The sequence below is a fragment of the Drosophila nasuta genome, chromosome 3 (assembly GCF_023558535.2).
Source record: "Drosophila nasuta strain 15112-1781.00 chromosome 3, ASM2355853v1, whole genome shotgun sequence".
Classification (NCBI taxonomy): Eukaryota; Metazoa; Arthropoda; class Insecta; order Diptera; family Drosophilidae; genus Drosophila; species Drosophila nasuta.
In genome coordinates this window covers 44,375,360-44,397,070 of record NC_083457.1, presented here as the reverse complement: position 1 = coordinate 44,397,070, position 21,711 = coordinate 44,375,360, and the positions used below count along the sequence as shown (strand labels likewise).

At 32.4% G+C, this 21,711-nt stretch overlaps 6 protein-coding genes and 2 long non-coding RNA genes across 12 annotated transcripts; 6 read left to right on the top strand and 2 right to left on the bottom strand.

Moving 5' to 3' along the window:
- The first annotated feature begins 317 nt into the window (after positions 1-317).
- LOC132791921 (chymotrypsin-C-like) lies at positions 318-1,311 on the top strand. Its single transcript, XM_060801049.1, has 3 exons — positions 318-588; positions 644-903; positions 961-1,311. The coding sequence occupies exons 1-3, from the start codon at positions 350-352 to the stop codon at positions 1,272-1,274; spliced, it is 813 nt and encodes a 270-aa protein (XP_060657032.1). The 5' UTR covers positions 318-349; the 3' UTR covers positions 1,275-1,311.
- A 1,391-nt stretch (positions 1,312-2,702) lies between these two features.
- LOC132791923 (chymotrypsin-2-like) lies at positions 2,703-3,709 on the top strand. 2 transcript variants are annotated; one of them, XM_060801052.1, is made up of 4 exons: positions 2,703-2,968; positions 3,034-3,299; positions 3,357-3,388; positions 3,443-3,709. In XM_060801052.1, exons 1-4 carry the CDS (start codon positions 2,730-2,732, stop codon positions 3,650-3,652), a joined length of 747 nt encoding a protein of 248 aa, XP_060657035.1. In that variant the 5' UTR covers positions 2,703-2,729; the 3' UTR covers positions 3,653-3,709. The 2 variants fall into 2 exon arrangements, with proteins under 2 accessions (XP_060657035.1, XP_060657034.1); XM_060801051.1 differs by having other exon boundaries at positions 2,705-2,968; positions 3,357-3,709.
- A 1,060-nt stretch (positions 3,710-4,769) lies between these two features.
- On the bottom strand, positions 4,770-8,940 carry LOC132791594 (collagenase-like). 3 transcript variants are annotated; one of them, XM_060800580.1, is made up of 5 exons: positions 8,856-8,940; positions 8,728-8,798; positions 5,543-5,726; positions 5,227-5,486; positions 4,771-5,171 (listed from the first exon to the last, which is right to left on the bottom strand). In XM_060800580.1, the coding sequence occupies exons 3-5, from the start codon at positions 5,701-5,703 to the stop codon at positions 4,849-4,851; spliced, it is 744 nt and encodes a 247-aa protein (XP_060656563.1). In that variant the 5' UTR covers positions 5,704-5,726; positions 8,728-8,798; positions 8,856-8,940; the 3' UTR covers positions 4,771-4,848. The 3 variants fall into 3 exon arrangements, with proteins under 3 accessions (XP_060656561.1, XP_060656563.1, XP_060656562.1); XM_060800579.1 differs by lacking the exon at positions 8,856-8,940 and having other exon boundaries at positions 8,728-8,819; XM_060800578.1 differs by lacking the exons at positions 8,728-8,798; positions 8,856-8,940 and having other exon boundaries at positions 4,770-5,171; positions 5,543-5,779.
- On the top strand, positions 7,149-8,129 carry LOC132788254 (chymotrypsin-2-like; the record flags this gene model as incomplete). Its single annotated transcript, XM_060795585.1, has 3 exons — positions 7,149-7,372; positions 7,454-7,719; positions 7,777-8,129. Coding segments are annotated over 3 exons (786 nt in total), but the record flags the coding sequence as incomplete, so codon positions are not given.
- LOC132791596 (uncharacterized) lies at positions 8,807-9,778 on the top strand. 2 transcript variants are annotated; one of them, XR_009632914.1, is made up of 4 exons: positions 8,807-9,051; positions 9,119-9,211; positions 9,273-9,383; positions 9,441-9,778. It is a non-coding gene; the product is annotated as an uncharacterized LOC132791596 (long non-coding RNA). The 2 variants fall into 2 exon arrangements; XR_009632913.1 differs by having other exon boundaries at positions 8,812-9,051; positions 9,119-9,383.
- Positions 9,779-10,052: 274 nt separating this feature from the next.
- LOC132788252 (serine protease ami-like) lies at positions 10,053-16,378 on the bottom strand. The gene is made up of 6 exons (XM_060795584.1): positions 16,129-16,378; positions 15,813-16,072; positions 15,622-15,757; positions 10,815-11,057; positions 10,499-10,758; positions 10,053-10,443 (listed from the first exon to the last, which is right to left on the bottom strand). The coding sequence occupies exons 1-6, from the start codon at positions 16,365-16,367 to the stop codon at positions 10,121-10,123; spliced, it is 1,461 nt and encodes a 486-aa protein (XP_060651567.1). The 5' UTR covers positions 16,368-16,378; the 3' UTR covers positions 10,053-10,120.
- On the top strand, positions 13,025-13,306 carry LOC132791597 (uncharacterized). The gene is made up of 3 exons (XR_009632915.1): positions 13,025-13,071; positions 13,129-13,160; positions 13,215-13,306. It is a non-coding gene; the product is annotated as an uncharacterized LOC132791597 (long non-coding RNA).
- LOC132791595 (chymotrypsin B-like) lies at positions 14,140-15,288 on the top strand. The gene is made up of 3 exons (XM_060800581.1): positions 14,140-14,403; positions 14,468-14,733; positions 14,791-15,288. Exons 1-3 carry the CDS (start codon positions 14,165-14,167, stop codon positions 15,075-15,077), a joined length of 792 nt encoding a protein of 263 aa, XP_060656564.1. The 5' UTR covers positions 14,140-14,164; the 3' UTR covers positions 15,078-15,288.
- Positions 16,379-21,711: the final 5,333 nt, after the last annotated feature.

Here is a 21,711-nt window from a genome sequence, read left to right as displayed (position 1 = left end):
ATTATATCAGTAAACCCATAATCATGTGTGGTCCCTATAAACTCACACTCAATTTATTTTTCTGTTTGAAACAGTTCGATATTTGGCGAAAATTGAAAACTAATGGAAAATAATTTGAAAAGTAAGCAAAGGTTATATAAATTCATATTATCTATTTTTGTCAGTGTGCAGCTAATTTGTGTCGCCTTCAATTTCGCTTATCGACAAAACTAATTTACGCCACATAAATCCATTGTCACTACCGGGTTATTATCGGATTCATAAATCTTAAAACCTTCCTCATATTGAGTACTCACTATAAATGCGGGAGTATTTCCTACGACTGTCAGTTCATCTTCAATAACTAAACATGGTTCAACTCCAGTGGGTGGTAATCTTTCTGACTTTTCTACTCTATCAACGGAGTACTCAAGGACAAACTCCACCAACGGAACGTTTTCTAAGCGCACGTCCTCAACAATTTCCTTATCAAGTTTTCATTGAACAACGTCAAGATTGTGAATGTGACCCTGCGAAAAGTTGTGGAGGTGTTATAATATCGAGCCGAAGTGTGCTCACATCAGCAAGTTGTGCTGGTGATTATTCAGTGTAAGTAGTTTTTAATTGTAATCTAGAAAACATACTTTTCAATTTACAAATTTAGGGAAGCCCTCAATCTTTACTTCGGTGCAGTGGATAGAACAAATGAAAAGGAAGTGGGACAACAACGTTTGACAGTGAAGCGCTGGAATATTTTCGTTCATCGTGAATATGATCCATACCAACAACTCAATGATATAGCTCTCATAAGACTCCCAGTCGAAATTCGATTTGACGAATTTATTCAGGCTGCTCAGTTACCTGATCCTGAAAGCCTTTATGAAAATGAAAGTTGTATTGTCTCTGGTTGGGGCGACGGTTCAGGTGATTGAATATCATTTTGCAATTTATACACTTATATATTTTTCTTATTTGTAACAGGGTTTGCTATTTCACCTCGCCTTCATTACTCCAATGTTACCGTTTTGTCCAATGAAGAACGCAAAACAGTTGCTCACCATCATTGGACTGGAAAATTCTACCCAGCGTCATGGATTTGCTCAAAGCCCCATGAATGCGGTCCACACACAGCAATCTCAGGTGACCCGTTGGTCACAAAGAATGATGAAGGGTCAAATACTGTGATTGGTTTAATATCATTTAATCTTTCATCGAAGAAAAATCCAATTGTGATCTCCACAAGGATTTCATCATTTTTGCAGTGGATAAATCGATTTGAAGAAATCAATCCATAAATTATAATAAACATACGTGAATATTTTCATAGTCAAAGTTGTATTTTTTATTATTTTCTCTATAAGTAGAAGACCGAAAACTAGAGCAAAAACAAAATACATATTACGGATCTATCAAATGTACTATTTATATCCCCGGTACCTAAATGGGTAATGCCAATGGGTATAGCTAGTGCGGACAGGCAGAAGTAGGCATCTGCGACCTCAAAAAATATAGATCAACGCCAATAGCCGAAACGATATAAATGTGAACTTCTATCCGCCTTTTCGCCTGTCCTTATGAGCAACAAGGTCCCAGAGACTATAAAAAGTCGAGCTATATTTTTTTTTATAAATACTTAAACAGCTATCGTAATTTCAAAGCTAGACTCGTGATTTTTCATACAAACAATAATAATAACAGTGTTAGTGATTTTTGATTTCTCAAATTAAATGCGGTTAGGTAAAAATCTTATAAGTTGATCAAGAAATAATGCTATACGGGCTCCAATTGTCGAATCTTTATTGCTTGGGCTAAATATATTTTGGTATATTTTGCACTCTATGGTACATTCTGAACTTGCAAGTATAATATGTATCGATATACGAAATAAAGCTCTGGGTATATTTTAGTAATTTCTATGGTATATTATTTTCATATATTTTACCTATAATACCGCACTGTTTATTTTTGAAAATGACCAACGGGTATTGCACAGTCGAGCACACTCCAGTGTAATTTTCTTTTCCATTTATTTTTTGAAAGGATATTAAGCAATATTAACATACACTAGTTGCATAAATGATAATGAATATTACAGCAGATTAAAACGCAGTCATAAAGATAAGGTGCACTGACAAAAAAAGACCAAGTTCTAAAATCAAAAACATTTCTCTTAAAAAATGTGTTCTGGAAATAAGACCACATTAAGAACAAATTCTTAAAACTAAGAACATTAAAACTGATCAACATACAACTAAATAAAATAACGCAACTAAATCATAAAATGGTAAAAAAAAAAATGTAGTCAAATAAAATAAAAAAAATAATTAAATAATAATAAAAAGAAATAAAATATAATTTAATACAATATTTTTTAATCTTATAATAAGATTTTTGGTCGCTAACCTATAGGATTTTTTTCTTCTTATAAATAAGAACTTAGATCTTATATTTAATGTTCTTGAAGTCAAGATATGTTTTCTAACATTAGGATTTCCATGTTCCTAACAAACTTTTTACACCAAAATTCTTGGCATCAAGACCAACCTCTTTAATTTTAGAACTATTTTTCCTGTGTGCATACAATCTTCTTACTGAAGTATTTACATATTTGTCAAAGTTGTAAAAACGTCTTATCTATTTAAACAACTGTAAATAACTCAAACTCACCAAACGCAATTTCAGTTGCACTGCTATATAAGCATGGTGTTCTATTCGCATTTGTCAGTTGTTCTTTAACTATCAATTTTACAATGAGACGGCCTAATTGGCAACTGATCATCGTCACATTTTTACTGTACCAAAGGAGTATTAGCGGCCAAGATACTCCTTCCAAACGCATTGTAAAGGGTTTCAATGCAGATCCTAAACAGTTTCCATATCAAGTATATATTTTGAATCTGGAGGACGGCCGCTCTCTCTTCGGATGTGGCGCTGTTATAATATCAAATCGAATTGTTCTTACAGTTGCTCATTGCATATCCAAAGAAATGTATGTTGAAATGTGAGATAAAATATTTAGTCCAAATAATCAACTTCTACAATTTGTTATAAAAGGAATACTATGGAAATTTACTTTGGAACTGTGGACACATCTAATAAAAGGGAAGTCGGGCAGCAACGATTGATAGTAAAAGCAAAGAATATTTTCGTACATCCAGAATATGACGGCAATCAACATATCAATGACATAGCTCTCATACAACTTCCAGCCGATCTGCTATTTGACGAGTATATTCAACCTGCCAAGTTACCCGATGCAGACGAACTTTATGAGAATGAAAGTGCTGTTGTATCTGGATGGGGTCAAACAATTTTCAGTGGTAATACTATGATTTTTTAGGTCGAACTCATTTTCAAAATATTAATCTTTATTACAGGTCCACAATCAAATCATCTGCAGTATTATAATGTAACTGTGTTTTCAAACGAAAAATGTAAAAATTTAATGATCGCTGTTTCTAAGATTTTTCCGACTTCATATATCTGCTTGAAACCAAGTCAAAGTACTCCATGTCATGGCGACTCTGGTGGTCCATTGGCGATTCGGAATGAGGATGGTAGCCACACTTTACTGGGTCTAACATCATTCGGTAACCCAGGGTGCCCAACTAATTCACCTGGTGTTTACACTCGAGTATCATCGTTTTTAAAATGGATTAAACAATATGAATAAATACCACATTCGAAATAATTAAAGCTTTGCAATATAAAGCATTTCCATCGAAAATTATTTGCTAGAGTGTTTTTGTTTTTATACCCTGAACTCATAGGGTAAACGGGTTTTATGACTTTGTGCCTACAGGAAATGTAATATAACAGCAGAAGAAGGCATTGCCGGCATACAGAATATATGTATATTTTTAATCACCATGAGTGCATGTGATCAACTTGTTCTCAGATACTATAAAAAGTAGGGCTAGAATTTTTTTGACAACACTTCTTAATGTTACACGCAGATCCAATTTGTTTTTGAGTTGCGTTTAAGAATAGAAAAAAAAGATGCGATTAAAAAAGTGTTTTTATACAAACAATAATAACAACATTGTTTGTGATATTTATTTTCCAAATTATTTGCGATTAAATAAAAGAAAATAATTGTTCGCGAAAAAGAAAAGAAGAAAATTATATATTATTATAATGGTAATACTATGATTGGTTAGGTCGAATCCATTTGCATAATATGAATCTTTATTATAGATCCACAACCAAATCACCTGCAGTATTACAATGTAACTATGTTTTCAAACGAAGTGTGTAAAAATACAATGATTTTTAAGATTTTCCGGCATCGTTCATCTGCTTGAAGCCAAGTCAAAGTACTCCATGTAGAGGCGATTCCGGTGGTCTATTGGCGATTTGGAATGAGAATGGAAGCCACACTTTACTGGGTCTGACATCATTTGGTATAACAGGTTGCCCGATTAAATCACCCGTTGTTTACACCCGAGTATCATCGTTTTTACAATGGATAAAACAATATGAATAATTGAAAAATTTTGTATTTTCAAAAAATACTATATCTATTTAGTAAGTCCTTGTTTTAATTAAGTATGGTGTCCTAAAAACTGATAAATTGTAACGAAATCAGAGCATAAACAAAAATACCCATCTAAGTTGTTTGGAAGAACCTTCTTCTCTTAGTCTTTAGAAGATTGCTCAGTAATCCAACATTATTGTGCAAATTTTTAGATAAATTTTAGATGAACTACTACTGTTCAAACCCAACAAACAAATATATTGTTATCCTAAAAATGTAGATTAGAAGCAGTCTGTCCACACGTTTTTTGGGTTCAGTTAAATGGTTGTCCTTAAAAACTTTATTATCTGAATGAACAATTAAGTTATTAGTTTTGTAAACAAAAATTAAAATCAACCAGAGATTTCAGTATGATTTTTTATCCACGACAAATACGACGAGACTCGAGTATAAACCGAAGGCCTATTCGTCTCACACGGTCCTATGACAAATGATGCAAGTCCCAGTAAAGTACTATGGCCATCAGGGTTTTTTATAGCCAATGGACCACCAGAGTCTCCTTTACAAGGTGAGCTGTTACTTGGCTTTAGACAAATATATGATTGTGGAACAATGCTAGGAGTTCTCGTCAATTCTTTCAGCTGTGTTGCACATTCATCAAGCGATAAAACGCCGACTACGTAGTACTTTAGAATAGCTGAGCCAGTGTTTGAAGCTGTTGGAAAATGATTATAAGAAATCAGTAATTTAAAATGCATATGTTAACGTACATTCTGTGTTGCCCCAGCCAGAAACAACTCCCATTTCATTCTCATATAGATACTTTGGATTTGGCAATTTGGCTGGTTGAACGTATTCATTGAAGTGTAGTTCGACAGGCAGCTTTATCAGGGCTATATCATTGATGTGCTGAGATCGATCCCACTCTGGATGTACTACAACATAAGATCGTTTGACTATCACGCGTTGTTGTCCTGGCTCTGTTGGATCCGTTAAATTTACAGCGCCGATAAAAATAAAAATTGCAGCTCTAAGGCGGATAAACTTAGTTATAGTTGATATCAAAATAACTTAATGATAACTTACACATTGTCAGCAATACAATGGGCTGCAGTTAGGACCGCTCTGCTGGATATTATAACGCCGCCACAAGTTGGAAACCAATTGTAATTCTTAGATGTATACAAATATGTTTGGTAGGGAAATTGCTTAGCGACTGCATTCGAGCCATTCACAATGCGCTTCATTGGCTCAGATGCCACCTCATTCACTTGATAGAAGAGAAAAGTTAGGAAAATTATTTGCCACTTTAACGAAGCCATGTTGAAAGGTTAAAGAAGAACTAAGTGTAATAGGATATGCTTCCGAGTATTTATAGCAACCGAAAGCAATTAGTTATAACAACTTTGTTGCAATCAGGAAAGAACCGTCACTGTGTATTCATTTTATTACCATTCCACGCAACTATGTTTCTTATATAATTAAATTTTGTAAATACAAGTCTTCTATAATACGTTTATGTAAATATGCCAAAGGACTATCGACAAATAAGTGATCTACACCTTTGTAATTGAAATATTATACTTTCGACCAATAAGTGCAACTACTTTAGATTTTTAATACATGATATAAACCTTCGACTTATAAGTGTATATATAATACATTTTTCTAAATATGCTATAAATCTTACGACCTATAAGTGCAACTAAGTTTGTTCTATAATACGTGTTTGTAAATGTGATATAAGAATTTCGACCTATAAGTGTTATGTTATACATTATTGTAGATATGATAAAAGACTTTTTATCTATAGGTGTTCTCTCAAAAATTTGTATACCCGCTACCCATAGGGTAGAAGGGTATTATAACATTGTGCAAGTTCTAAAATCAAAAACATTTCTCTTAAAAAATAAGTTCTGGAAATAAGACCACTTTAAGAACATTAAAACTGATCAACATACAACTGAACAAAACGCAACTAAATCATAAAATGGTAAAATAAAAAATATGTAGTAAAATAAAATCAAAAAAATAATTAAAATACAATATAAATAAAATAAAACAAATAAAATATAATTTAATACATAATATTATACTTTTCTATTCTCAATATTTATTCCCAATATTTGATATGTTCACTTTATATTTTTTAATTTTTTTCTTGAAATTCTGTTATATTCTAGAAATTTGAAAATATAAATTATCTGCATTATTATTCAACACTTTCTACTATTTTACATATATTAATCGTTGTTTTTTAATATGTTGGAATATATTGTACTCGATATACAGCATATTTTTAATATTATTGGTATTTGTTAGTATATTGTTAATGCTCTCGGTATATTTTTTTTTTATTTTTTTTTTTACTAAAGGTTTTCTTATTAACTTTCATGAATGTTTAAGCAATCTCAATCTCGCAGACTTCAAGAATTACTTCATACTTCCATTAAAATATGTTCTTCCTGAGGTATTTGTATATTTGGCCTTATCTATTTAATAATACTATAAATAACTCAAAGTCCACATTTCTACAAAATTGTTACACGCAAATAAATACCTTACATAACATTACGCAAGAGGTTAAGCAAATGTAAAACATACTCAGTTACTCTACTATATATAACTATGGTCATGCCTTGGATTTGTCAGTCACTCTTTAACGAACAATTTTAGCATGAGTTAACTTATATGGCAGCTGATCATCGTCACATTTCTATTGTACGAAAGAAGTCTCAGCGCCCAAGATACTTCTTCAAAACCCATTGTAAAGGGTTTCAATGCAGATCCTAAACAGTTTCCATATCAAGTATTTTTTAGAAGTCTGGAGGATAACCACTCTAAAGGAACATGTGGTGGTGTTATAATATCAAATCGAATTGTTCTAACAGCTGCTCATTGCATACCTAAAAATATGTAAGTTGAAACGTGCGATAAAATATGTATATACATATATACATAGCTCAAATAATCAAATTCCAAATTTTATTGAAATAGTAATGCTGTTCAAATTTACTTTGGAACTGTGGACAGATCAAATGAATTGGAAGTCGGGCAACAACGATTGATAGTAAAAGCAAAGAATGTTGTCGTACATCCAGAATTTGACTACAATCAACTTATAAATGACATAGCTCTCATACGACTTCCAGCCGATCTGCTATTTGACGAGTATATTCAACCTGTCAAGTTACCCGATGCAGACGAACTTTATGAGAATGAAAGTGCTGTTGTCTCTGGTTGGGGTCAAACAACTTTCAATGGTAATACTATGATTTTTTAGGTCGAACCCATTTTCAAAATATTAATCTTTATTACAGGTCCACAATCGAATCATCTGCAGTATTATAATGTAACTGTGTTTTCAAACGAAAAATGTAAAAATTTAATGATCACTCTTTCTATGATTTTTCCGACTTCATTTATCTGCTTGAAACCAAGTCAAAGTACTCCATGTCATGGCGACTCTGGTGGTCTATTGGCAATTCGAAATGAAGATGAAAGCCACACTTTACTGGGTCTAACATCATTCGGTAACCCAGGTTGCCCAACTAATTCCCCTTCTGTTTACACTCGAGTATCATCGTTTTTAAAATGGATAAAACAATATGAATAAATAGCACATTCAAAATAATTATAGCTTTCCAATATAAAGCATTTGCATGGAAAATTATTTGCTAGAGTGTTTTTGTTTTTATACCCGGAACTCATAGCGTAAAAGGGTTTTATGACTTTGTGCCTACAGGAAATGTATATAACAGCAGATGAAGGCATCCCCGTCATAAAGAATATATGTATATTCTTAATCACCATCAGCAGCCTGTCAGTGCATGTGCACACCTTGTTCTCAGATACTATAAAAGTTAGTGCTAGAATTTTTTTTGACAACACTTCCTAATGTTACACGTAGATAAACATTGTTTTCGAGTTGCGTTTAAAAATCAAAAAAAATTATGTGATTAAAAAAGATTTTTTATACCAACAATAATAACAACATTTTTTGTGATATTTGATTTCCCAAATTAGTTGCGATTAAATAAAAAATAATAATTGTTCCCGAAAAAGAAAAGATATTATGATATATTAATAAATACTGACGCGGTATTTTTCCATTCTAGCGGGAATGTTAATGAAGAATAAATCTCAGTCATATAGAATTAGTTCATACTATTATTTCCAATAGAAGAACTTCTTACTGAAGTATTTGTATATTTGTCAAAGTTATAAAATCATCTTATCTATTTATGTAACTATAAATAACTCAAACTCACCTTACAATATTTCAGTTGCACTACTATATAAGCATGGTGTTCTTCTATTCGAATTGTCAGTTGTTCTTTAACTATCAATTTCGCCATGAGTCTACCTAAATGGCAGCTGATCATCGTCACATACTTACTGCACCAAAGAAGTATCAGAGCCCACGAAAATCCTTCATAACGCATAAGATATGGATTCCCTGCAGATCCTAAGCAATTTCCATATCAAGTATTTATTATAGGTCTGGAGAATTACCACTCTAAAGGCACATGTGGTGGTGTTATAATATCAAATCGAATTGTTCTTACAGCTGCTCGTTGCTTAATAAGAAAATTGTAAGTGGAAATTTTATCTCAATATATAGCCCAAATAATCAAATTTTATATTTTACAAAAAAAAAAGTGATGCTGTCGAAATTTACTTTGGAACTGTGGACAGATCCAATGAATTGGAAGTCGGGCAACAACGATTGATAGTAAAGGCAAAGCATTTTGCGTACATCAAGAATATGACAACAGTCAACATCTCAATAACATAGCTCTCATACGACTTCCAGCCGATCTGCTATTTGACGAGTATATTCAACCTGCCAAGTTACCCGATGCAGACGAACTTTATGAGAATGAAAGTGCTGTTGTATCTGGTTGGGGTCAAACAACTTTCAATGGTAATACTATGATTTTTTAGGTCGAACCCATTTTCAAAATATTAATCTTTATTACAGGTCCACAATCAAATCATTTGCAGTATTACAATGTAACTGTGTTTTCAAACGAAAAATGTAAAAATTTAATGATCACTCTTTCTAAGATTTTTTCGACTTCATTTATCTGCTTGAAACCAAGTCAAAGTACTCCATGTCATGGCGACTCTGGTGGTCCATTGGCAATTCGGAATGAGGATGGTAGCCACACTTTACTGGGCCTAACATCATTCGGTAACCCAGGTTGCCCAACTAATTCACCTGTTGTTTACACTCGAGTATCATCGTTTTTACAATGGATTTAGCAATATGAATAAATGAAAAATTTTGTATTTTCAAAAAAATACTATATCTATTTAGTAAGTCCTTGTTTTAATTAAGTAAGGTGTCCTAAAAACTGATAAATTGTAACGAAATCAGAGCATAAACAAAAATACCCATCTAAGTTGTTTGGAAGAACCTTCTTCTCTTAGTCTTTAGAAGATTGCTCAGTAATCCAACATTATTGTGCAAATTTTTAGATAAATTTTAGATGAACTACTACTGTTCAAACCCAACAAACAAATATATTGTTATCCTAAAAATGTAGATTAGAAGCAGTCTGTCCACACGTTTTTTGGGTTCAGTTAAATGGTTGTCATTAAAAACTTTATTATCTGAATCAACAATTAAGTTATTAGTTTTGTAAACAAAAATTAAAATCAACCAGAGATTTCAGTATGATTTTTTATCCACGACAAATACGATGAGACTCGAGTATAAACCGAAGGCCTATTCGTCTCACACGGTCCTAAGACAAATGATGCAAGACCCAATAAAGTACTATGGCCATCAGGGTTTTTTATAGCCAATGGACCACCAGAGTCTCCTTTACAAGGTGAGCTGTTACTTGGCTTTAGACAAATATATGATTGTGGAACAATGCTAGGAGTTCTCGTCAATTCTTTCAGCTGTGTTGCACATTCATCAAGCGATAAAACGCCGACTTCGTAGTACTTTAGAATAGCTGAGCCAGTGTTTGAAGCTGTTGGAAAATGATTATAAGAAAACAGTATTTTAAAATACATATGTCAACGTACATTCTGTGTAGCCCCAGCCAGAAACAACTCCCATTTCATTATCATATAGATGCTTTGGATTTGGCAATTTGGCTGGTTGAACGTATTCATTGAAGTGTAGTTCGACAGGCAGCTTTATCAGGGCTATATCATTGATGTGCTGAGATCGATCCCACTCTGGATGCACTACAACATAAGATCGTTTGACTATCACGCGTTGTTGTCCTGGCTCTGTTGGATCCGTTAAATTTACAGCGCCGATAAAAATAAAAATTGCAGCTCTAAGGCGGATAAACTTAGTTATAGTTGATATCAAAATAACTTAATGATAACTTACACATTGTCAGCAATACAATGGGCTGCAGTTAGGACCGCTCTGCTGGATATTATAACGCCGCCACAAGTTGGAAACCAATTGTAATTCTTAGATGTATACAAATATGTTTGGTAGGGAAATTGCTTAGCGACTGCATTCGAGCCATTCACAATGCGCTTCATTGGCTCAGATGCCACCTCATTCAGTTGATAGAAGAGAAAAGTTAGGAAAATTATTTGCCACTTCAACAAAGCCATGTTGATAGGTTAAAGAAGAACTAAGTGTAATAGGATATGCTTCCGAGTATTTATAGCAACCGAAAGCAATTAGTTATAACAACTTTGTTGCAATCAGGAAAGAACCGTCACTGTGTATTCATTTTATTACCATTCCACGCAACTATGTTTCTTATATAATTAAATTTTGTAAATACAAGTATTCTATAATATAGTAAATATGATAAAAGAATATCGACAAATAAGTGATCTACACCTTTGTAATTATAATATTATACTTTCGACCTATAAGTGCAACTACTTAAGTCTTATAATACATCTTTGTAAATAAGATAAAAATACTTTCGACTTAAAGGTGTTCTGATAGAAGATGTGTGAGTTCTGATAGAAGATGATAGCAGCCTTCCGATCTATAGGTGTTTTATAATACATTTTTGAAGTATGATATAAACCTTCGACCTATAAGTGTTCTACAATACATTTTTCTAAATATGCTATAAATCTTTCGACCTATAAGTGCAACTAAGTTTGTTCTATAATACGTGTTTGTAAATGTGATATAAGACTTTCGACCTATAAGTGTTATATTATACATTTTTGTAGATATGATAAAAGACTTTTTATCTTTAGGTGTTCTCTCAAACATTTTTATACCCGCTACCCATAGGGTAGAAGGGTATTATAACTTTGTGCAAGTTCTAAAATCAAAAACATTTCTCTTAAAAAGAACATTAAGAACATTAAAACTGATCAACATACAACTGAACAAAACGCAACTAAATCATAAAATGGTAAAATAAAAAAATATGTAGTAAAATAAAATAAAAAAAATAATTAAAATACAATATAAATAAAATAAAACAAATAAAATATAATTTAATACATAATATTATACTTTTCTTTTCTCAATATTTATTCCCAATATTTGATATGTTCTCTTTACATTTTTTTATTTTTTGCTGGTATTCTAGAAATTTGAAAATATAAATTATCTGCATTATTATTCAACACTTTGTACTATTTTACATACCATCGTTGTTTTTTAATATGTTGGTATTTATTGTACTCGATATACAGCATATTTTTAATATTATTGGTATTTGTTAGTATATTGTTAATGCTCTCGGTATAATTTTTTTTATTTTTTTTTTACTAAAGGTTTTTTTTTATTAACTTTCATGAATGTTTAAGCAATCTCAATCTCGCAGACTTCAAGAATTACTTCATATTTCCATTAAAATAAGTTCTTCCTGAGGTATTTGTATATTTGGCCTTATCTATTTAAAAATACTATAAATAACTCAAAGTCCATATTTCTACAAAATTGTTACCCGCAAATAAATAACTTACATAACATTACGCAAAGGGTTAAGCAAATGTAAAACATACTCAGTTACTCTACTATATATAACTATGGTCATGCCTTGGATTTGTAAGTCACCCTTTGACGAACAATTTTAGCATGAGTCAACTTATATGGCAGCTGATCATCGTCACATTTCTATTGTACGAAAGAAGTCTCAGCGCCCAAGATACTTCTTCGAAACGCATCGTAAAGGGTTTCAATGCAGATCCTAAACAGTTTCCATATCAAGTATTTTTTAGAAGTCTGGAGGATAACCACTCTAAAGGAACATGTGGTGGTGTTATAATATCAAATCGAATTGTTCTAACAGCTGCTCATTGCATACCTAAATATGTAAGTTGAAACGTGCGATAAAATATATACATATATACATAGCTCAAATAATCAAATTCAAAATTTTATTGAAATAGTAATGCTGTTCAAATTTACTTTGGAACTGTGGACAGATCAAATGAATTGGAAGTAGGTCAACAACGATTGATAGTAAAAGCAAAGAATATTGTCGTACATCCAGAATATGATGGCAATCATTTTATAAATGACATAGCTCTCATACGACTTCCAGCCGATCTGCTATTTGACGAGTATATACAACCTGCCAAGTTACCCGATGCAGACGAACTTTATGAGAATGAAAGTGCTGTTGTATCTGGTTGGGGTCAAACAACTTTCAAAGGTAATACTATGATTTTTTAGGTCGAACCCATTTTCAAAATATTAATCTTTATTTCAGGTCCACAATCGAATCATTTGCAGTATTACAATGTAACTGTGTTTTCAAACGAAAAATGTAAAAATTTAATGATCGCTGTTTCTAAGATTTTTCCGACTTCATTTATCTGCTTGAAACCAAGTCAAAGTACTCCATGTCATGGCGACTCTGGTGGTCCATTGGCAATTCGGAATGAAGATGGGAGCCACACTTTACTTGGTCTAACATCATTCGGTAACCCAGGTTGCCCAACTAATTCACCTGGTGTTTACACTCGAGTATCATCGTTTTTAAAGTGGATAAAACAATATGAATAAATAGCACATTCGAAATAATTATAGCTTTGCAATATAAAGCATTTGCATAGAAAATTATTTATTATTAGTGTTTTTGTTTTAATACCCGGAACTCATAGGGTAAAAGGGTTTTATGACTTTGTGCCTACAGGAAATATAATATAACAGCAGAAAAATAATACAGAATAAATGTATATTTTTAATCACCATGAGCAGCCATGTCTGTCTGTCAGTGCATGTGAACACCTTGGTCTCAGATACTATAAAAGGTAGGGCTAGAATTTTTTTTGGTAACACTTCTTAATGTTACACGTAGATCCACTTTGTTTTTGAGTTGCATTTAAGAATAAAAAAAAGATGCGATTAAAATAAATGTTTTATACAAACAATAATAACAACATTTTTTGTGATATTTGATTTCCCAAATTAGCTGCGATTAAATAAAAAAATTATAATTGTTCGCGAAAAAGAAAAGATATTATGATATATTAATATGTACTGACGCGGTATTTTTCTATTCTAGCGGGAATGTTAATGAAGAATAAATCTCAGTCATATAGAATTGGTTCATACTCTTATTTCCAATAAAAGAACTTCTTACTGAAGTATTTGTATATTTGTCAAAGTTATAAAATCATCTTATCTATTTATGTAACTATAAATAACTCAAACTCACCTTACAATATTTCAGTTGCACTACTATATAAGCATGGTGTTCTTCTATTCGATTTGTCAGTTGTTCTTTAACTATCAATTTCGCCATGAGTCTACCTAAATGGCAGCTGATTATCGTCACATTCTTACTGTACCAAAGAAGTATCAGAGCCCACGAAAATCCTTCAAAACGCATAAGATATGGATTCCCTGCAGATCCTAAGCAATTTCCATATCAAGTATTTATTATAGGTCTGGAGAATTACCACTCTAAAGGCACATGTGGTGGTGTTATGATATCAAATCGAATTGTTCTAACAGCTGCTCATTGTATACCCAAAAATATGTAAGTTGAAATGTGATATAAAATAAATATATCAAATAATCAAAATTTGCAATTATTAAAATAGTCATGCTGTTCAAATTTACTTTGGAACTGTGGACAGATCCAATGAATTGGAAGTCGGGCAACAACGATTGATAGTAAAAGCGGAGTATTTTTTCGTACATCAAGAATATGACAACAGTCAACATCTCAATGACATAGCTCTCATACGACTTCCAGCCGATCTGCTATTTGACGAGTATATTCAACCTGCCAAGTTACCCGATGCAGACGAACTTTATGAGAATGAAAGTGCTGTTGTATCTGGTTGGGGTCTTACATCTTATAATGGTTATACTTTGATTGGGTAGGTCGAACCAATTTTCATAATATGAATCTTTATTACAGATCCACAACCAAATCACCTGCAATATTACAATGTAACTGTGTTTTCAAACGAAGAGTGTAAAAATACAATGATTTCTGAGATTTTTCCGGCATCGTTCATCTGTTTGAAGCCAAGTCAAAGTACTCCATGTAGAGGCGATTCTGGTGGTCCATTGGCGATTCGGAATGAGGATGGAAGCCACACTTTACTGGGTCTAACATCATTTGGAATAACTGGTTGTCCAATTAAATCACCTGTTGTTTATACCCGGGTATCATCGTTTTTTACGATGGATAAAACAATATGAAGTATGAATGAAAAATTTCATATTTTCAAAAAATACTATAACTATTTAGTATGTCTTTGTTTTAATTAAGTTAGGTGGAGCATAAACAAAAATACACATCTAAGTTGTTTGGTAGAACTTACTTCTCTTAGTCTTCAGAAGATTTCTCAGTAACCGAACATTATTGTAATTATTTTTTTTTTTTAAATAAACTACTACAATTCAAACCCAACACACACATATATTGTTATCCTAAAAATGTAGATTAGAAGCAGTCTGCCCACACGTTGGGTTCAGTTAAATGGTTGTCATTAAAAACTTTATTATCTGAATCAAAAATTTATTAGTTATTAGTTTTGTAAACAAAAATTAAAATCAACCAGAGATTTCAGTATGATTTTTTATCCACGACAAAAACGATGAGACTCGAGTATAAACCGAAGGCTTATTCGTCTCACACGCTCCTACGGCAAATGATGCAAGACCCAATAAAGTACTATGGCCATCGGGGTTTTTTTTATAGCCAATGGACCACCAGAGTCTCCATTACAAGGTGAGCTGTCACTTGGCTTTAGACAAATATATGATTGTGGAACAATGCTTGAAGATCCCCCTCAATTCTTTCAGCTGTGTTGCACATTCATCAAGCGGTAAAACGCCGACTACGTAGTACTTTAGAACAGCTGAGCCAGTGTTTGAAGCTGTTGGAAATTGATTAGAAGAAAACAGTATTTTAAAATGCATATGTTAACGTACATTCTGTGTTGCCCCAACCAGAAACAACTCCCATTTCATTATCATATAGATGCTTTGGATTTGGCAATTTGGCCGGTTGAACGTATTCATTGAAGTGCACTTCGACAGGCAGCTTTATCAGGGCTATATCATTGATGAGTTGAAATCGATCCCACTCTGGATGCACTACAACATAAGATCGCTTTACAATCACGCGTTGTTGTCCTGGCTCTAATGAATCCGTTAAATTCACAGCGCCGATAAAAATAATAAATGCAACTCTAAGGCGGATAAACTTAGTTATAGTTGATATCAAAATAACTTAATGATAACTTACACATTGTCAGCAATACAATGGGCTGCAGTTAGGACCGCTCTGCTGGATATTATAACGCCGCCACAAGTTGCATACCATTCGTAATTCTTAAATGTATACAAAAATGTTTGGTAGGGAAATTGCTTAGCAACTGCATTCGAGCCATTCACAATGCGCTTCATTGGCTCAGATGCCACCTCATTATTCAGTTGATACAAGAGAAATGTTAGGAAAATTATTTGCCACTTCAACGAAACCATGTTGAAAGGTTAAAAAAAGAACTAATTGTAATAGGAAATGCTTCCGAGTATTTATAGCAACCGAAAGCAATTAGTTATAACAACTTTGTTGCAATCAGCAAAGAGCCGTGACTTTTTTATTAATTTTATTACTATTGCACGCAACTACTTTTCTTCTATAATTAATTTTTGTAAATATAAGTCTTCTATAATAAAATTTTCTAAATATGATATTAGACTTTCAATCTATAAGTGTTCTATAATACATTTTTGTAAAGACTTTCGACCTTTAAGTGTTATATTATACATTTCTGTAGATATGATAAAAGACTTTCGATAAATAAATGATCTACACTTTTGTAATTGTAATATAATAACATACTTTCGACCAATAAGTGCAACTACTTTAGTTTTATTATACATCTTTGTAAATATGATAAAATACTTTCGATCTAAATGTGTTCTGATAGAAGAAGTGTGAGTTCTGATAGTCAATGATAGCATACTTTCGACCTAAAAGTGTCTTATACCATATTTTTGAAGTTTGATATAAACCTTTGATCTATAAGTGTTCTATAATAAATTTTTCAAAATATGCTATAAATCTTTCGACCTATAAGTGCAAGTACATAAGTTTGTTCTATAATACATTTTTGTAGATATGATAAAAGACTATCGGCCTATAAGTGTTCACTAATACATTTTTGTATTTAAATATTATATTTGTGATAAAAGAACAATAAGTAGTTGCACCTTTCGACCAATAGGTGCAACTACTTACCTTCTATAATAAATATTTCTAAATATGATAGTAAACTTTCGACCTATTATACATTCTTTTATACATTTTTGTAGATATGATAAAAGATTTTCTGCGTACATGTGTTCTCTAACACATTTTTGTATTTACGTATCATATTCATGATAAAAGACTTTCGACCAATACGTACAACTACTTATCTTCTATAATACATATTTGTAAATATGATAGCAAACTTTCGACCTAAAGTGTTTTATAATACATTTTTGAAGTAGGATATAAGCCTTCGACCTATAAGTGTTCTATAATAAATTTTTCTAAATATGCTATAAATCTTTCGACCTATAAGTGCAACTAAGTTTGTTCTATAAAACATTTTTGTAGATATGTTAAAATACTTTCGACCTAAAGGTGTAGTGATAGCATTTGTATATGTTCTGATAGAAGTTGATAGCAAACTTCCGATTTATTAGTGTTTTATAATACGATTTTGAAGTATGATATAAAACTTTCAACCTACAAGGTGCGACTACTTTTGTTCTATTATACATTTTTCTTAATATGATAAAAGACTTTCGACGTATAAATGTTCTATAATATGCTAAAAAAAAAACTTTCGACCTATAGGTGTAACTAATATTCTTCTTTAATACATTTTTGTAGATATGATAAATGACTTTCTACATATATATTTGTGTTAACTTATACATTTTTGTATTGACATATCATATTTATAATAAAATACCAATGAGTAGTTTCACCTTTCGACTAATAGGTACAACTACTTATCTTCTATACAGTCAGCGCCACAAAAAAAGCCGCACTTTTAAGGGTTACGAATTTGTAACTTTCAGGGCCTGTGGTTTCATTATATGATTTCGGAATCGCCCAATTTTTTTTTTAACAAGTTAATTGATGGTATGTTAATAAAAGTGCATACCAACTTTTATTTTAAATTTGCTTTTAATATTAAAAAAAATGTTGTTTTTGGTTTCACCCTAGTTTTAACGACTTTTCACTATTATGGCAAACTTAATGAAAAAAATCATAAAAGTAATAATAATGAAAAAATTCAACAAAAACTATTTTTTTCCAATTGAACACCATACTAACTATAAAAAAAATGTAAATCTAGGCAATTTAACATTAGACATATTTTTTTAATTTAGCTTAATACTTAGAAATGCCGCCTTTGGCCTTAATTACAGATTTTACCCTATGGGGCATAGAATCGTAAATGGAACACAAATATTCCTTCGTTATATCGTGTATCCATACTTTTTCTATAATTTGTTTTAGCTCCTCCATAGTTTTGGGCTTTCGCTTTCTTATTTTGGCCCCCATATAGGCCCCAACATTCTCGATTGGACTAAGGTTTGGGCTGTTTTCTGGCCAATCCAACGACTTAATGCCCAATTCTTTCTTCAAATTGGACTGATTCTGATTGGTCAAGAGTGCTATTTTCAGATGAGTCCAAATTTAATCTCATTGGATCTGATGGAATTCTCAAGGTGCGCCGTAGACGTGGGTAACGGTTTTCTGAAAATTGCTGCATAGCCACAGTAAGGCATTCACCGTATGTTATGGTATGGGGATGCATATCCAAATATAAAACTGAATCAATTTTAATGGTTCAGGGTATGGTCAATGCAGAAAAATACAAAGAAATAATTTTAAGTGGAGTCGTGCCTAGCATTGAGTCCATAAGTGAAGAAGAAGAAGAACCCATTTTTCAGGATGATTCTGCACCTTGCCATCGAGCCCGATCTGTGAGTTATTCAGTGTCCGATTGTTATCAAAACAACTTATTCAGATAAATTTAACATTTTTCTATCTAAAGATAACAAATTTGAAGGAGGAATTGGGCATTAAGTCGTTAGATTGGCCAGAAAACAGTCCAGACCTTAGTCCAATCGAGAATGTTGGGGCCTATATGGGGGCCAAAATAAGAAAGCGAAAGCCCAAAACTATGGAGGAGCTAAAACAAATTATAGAAAAGTATGGATACACGATATAACGAAGGAATATTTGTGTTCCATTTACGATTCTATGCCCCATAGGGTAAAATCTGTAATTAAGGCCAAAGGCGGCATTTCTAAGTATTAAGCTAAATTAAAAAAATATGTCTAATGTTAAATTGCCTAGATTTACATTTTTTTTATAGTTAGTATGGTGTTCAATTGGAAAAAAATAGTTTTTGTTGAATTTTTTCATTATTATTACTTTTATGATTTTTTTCATTAAGTTTGCCATAATAGTGAAAAGTCGTTAAAACTAGGGTGAAACCAAAAACAACATTTTTTTTAATATTAAAAGCAAATTTAAAATAAAAGTTGGTATGCACTTTTATTAACATACCATCAATTAACTTGTTAAAAAAAAAATTGGGCGATTCCGAAATCATATAATGAAACCACAGGCCCTGAAAGTTACAAATTCGTAACCCTTAAAAGTGCGGCTTTTTTTGTGGCGCTGACTGTAATACTTATTTGTAAATATGATAGCAAACTTTCGACCTATAAGTGCTTTGGAATATTCAGCAATTTAAGTGCTGAATGCGAGGCTGAGAGTCCATGGGCGTTGCATGGCAAACGCATTGGCGAAACACGCCCAAAATTTGACACAGACAAAAGCCTAAACAAATATGCAAAGCCAAAGCCCACTCAGCTGGCAACAGCAACAGGCAACAGCAACAACAACATGAAACGTTTTGTGTCACAAAATATTTGAATGTAAAGTGCGCGGCTCCGCGCGACTTGCAACTTGAGAGTCTTGCAACTCTTGGCTTTTGCTGTCTCTATTCCTTGTTGCAGCCAGCCAAGTGGTGCAAGTGCCACCAGTTCCCCAGCCAACAGCATCGATGCCTTAACTGACGTGCGCCTGCGCGGCTCTTGCCTCCCCCTTCGGCCCCCCGTGATTGTGCCCCTAGGTCGGATCACTAATTGGTCACGACAGCAGCTAGCGTTGAGTTTTGAAAAGCGAAAAGTAAAATCCATTGAATTTGGCAACGCTCGATTGCCATTTGTTGCTGTTGTTGTTGTTGCTGTTTGTTGGCCAGCTGAAACCTTCAATTTTGGTAGCCAGACAGCGAAAACAAAGCTGCCCCCCAAAGACACCTGCCCCCTTCGCGTCCGCCTTCTGCCAACTGCCAACTGCCGCCTGCCTCTTGATGGGGTCTTAAAGTTTAACATCGCAATTGATTTTAGTCGTCAGTTTTGTGGGCTTTTGATTTTCGTTATTAGTACTGTTGTTGTTGCTGTAGTTACTCTTGGCTTTTGCTATTGCTTTTGTTGTTGCACTGATGGCGCAAACTTTAAGCATTCAACATTAAACTGTTCGATTAGTTTTAGTTTGTTGCCTCTTTTTTTGCTGTTTGATTTTATGCAATGGGTTTTTTTATTCGGCTTTTTTTTTTGCTTTGCCAAATTTATAAACGACTGCATTGAATTTTATTATCGAATATCAATTTGAATGCATTTTTAATCATTGTTTTATGTTGGGCCAAATTGAAAATTATTATTCTGACTGTTATTAATTCAAATATTTATTGTTATTTAATAATGCACAATGCGGCATGACGTAACAGCCAAAGTGCACTTGCAGCTTACCGCTGCATAAATTGAATTTTAAATTACAATAGATAAATTAAATGCGGACAAAATACAAAGGGACCAGGAAGAATTAGAATTCATAGTATTGTTTTGGCAATAATACGTTTTTAATAAGAGCAAAATTAAGATAGATTATAGATTTAAGAATTTTATTTATGAGTTGGGTAATCATTTTCAGATTTAAAATATTGCTGAATATAAATAAGTTTGACAACGATTGGCTTGTTCAGTTAATCCTTTCAGAGCCGAATTAAATTGCAGTGATTTTGCAAATGTTTGAGGTGGTATTAAAAATAATATAGAAATGAATAAAATACTAAAATTAATCGACACTTTTCAAATGTTAATATGAACACCAAAATAGTAGTTTACTAAGCTCAGAAAAAAAACCAAGTAAAAGGGCTAAACGAGTGTGCTCGACTGTAATATACTTGCCACCCATTTTTAATGAAAGACAAACGGTACGTTTTTAATTTTAAAATACACCAAATTAATATACTACAAAAATACTGAAAACATACTAAAAAATATACAATAAAGGGCAAATTATACCAGATTATTTAGTCAAAGCAACAAAGGCTCGTAGTAAGTAGGCGTTTTTTGCCCGTACAAAAGTATTTCTTATATAATTATCCGATCTCTTCTAGAGACATAACCTGAAAGTCCTATCCTGTATTCTTAAGCTTTGCATGAACATAAGAACCAAATAGTTTAATTTTTAAAAGCACAAATATAATTAACTTCAAACCAATTACTTAAAATCCAGCTTAGTGTATTTCATACTGATGTAAATTGGTTTATTCAGAGTTTTGTTGATGTAATACAAAGTATATAAAGTGTGGTGCAATTCATTTGCATGTTGCGTTGTGTACAGACCAACTAACTATCGAACTAACTACATATTGACACTTTTTCCAGATGAACATACTTATAGCCTATAAATATTTATCTTTTAGTTCGTTTAAAGTTCTCTTTAATTTTCTATTCAATTTCA

Excerpts from the sequence above, each read along its gene's own strand:
- LOC132791923 (XM_060801051.1), top strand. The coding sequence starts at position 2,730 with ATGAGACGGCCTAATTGGCAACTGATCATCGTCACATTTTTACTGTAC. Across the intron at positions 2,969-3,033 it reads CATTGCATATCCAAAGAAAT|GAATACTATGGAAATTTACT; the intron begins GTATGTTGAAAT and ends TTGTTATAAAAG. Across the intron at positions 3,300-3,356 it reads GGGTCAAACAATTTTCAGTG|GTCCACAATCAAATCATCTG; the intron begins GTAATACTATGA and ends TCTTTATTACAG.
- LOC132791595 (XM_060800581.1), top strand. The coding sequence starts at position 14,165 with ATGAGTCTACCTAAATGGCAGCTGATTATCGTCACATTCTTACTGTAC. Across the intron at positions 14,404-14,467 it reads CATTGTATACCCAAAAATAT|TCATGCTGTTCAAATTTACT; the intron begins GTAAGTTGAAAT and ends TTATTAAAATAG. Across the intron at positions 14,734-14,790 it reads GGGTCTTACATCTTATAATG|ATCCACAACCAAATCACCTG; the intron begins GTTATACTTTGA and ends TCTTTATTACAG.
- LOC132791921 (XM_060801049.1), top strand. The coding sequence starts at position 350 with ATGGTTCAACTCCAGTGGGTGGTAATCTTTCTGACTTTTCTACTCTAT. Across the intron at positions 589-643 it reads TGTGCTGGTGATTATTCAGT|GGAAGCCCTCAATCTTTACT; the intron begins GTAAGTAGTTTT and ends TTACAAATTTAG. Across the intron at positions 904-960 it reads TGGTTGGGGCGACGGTTCAG|GGTTTGCTATTTCACCTCGC; the intron begins GTGATTGAATAT and ends TATTTGTAACAG.
- LOC132791594 (XM_060800578.1), bottom strand. The coding sequence starts at position 5,778 with ATGGCTTCGTTAAAGTGGCAAATAATTTTCCTAACTTTTCTCTTCTAT. Across the intron at positions 5,487-5,542 it reads CATTGTATTGCTGACAATGT|AGCTGCAATTTTTATTTTTA; the intron begins GTAAGTTATCAT and ends TATCCGCCTTAG. Across the intron at positions 5,172-5,226 it reads TGGCTGGGGCAACACAGAAT|CTTCAAACACTGGCTCAGCT; the intron begins GTACGTTAACAT and ends ATTTTCCAACAG.
- LOC132788252 (XM_060795584.1), bottom strand. The coding sequence starts at position 16,367 with ATGGTTTCGTTGAAGTGGCAAATAATTTTCCTAACATTTCTCTTGTAT. Across the intron at positions 11,058-15,621 it reads ATATATTTGTCTAAAGCCAA|TATCAACATGGCTTTGTTGA; the intron begins GTGACAGCTCAC and ends TCTTCTTTAACC. Across the intron at positions 10,444-10,498 it reads TGGCTGGGGCTACACAGAAT|CTTCAAACACTGGCTCAGCT; the intron begins GTACGTTGACAT and ends ATTTTCCAACAG.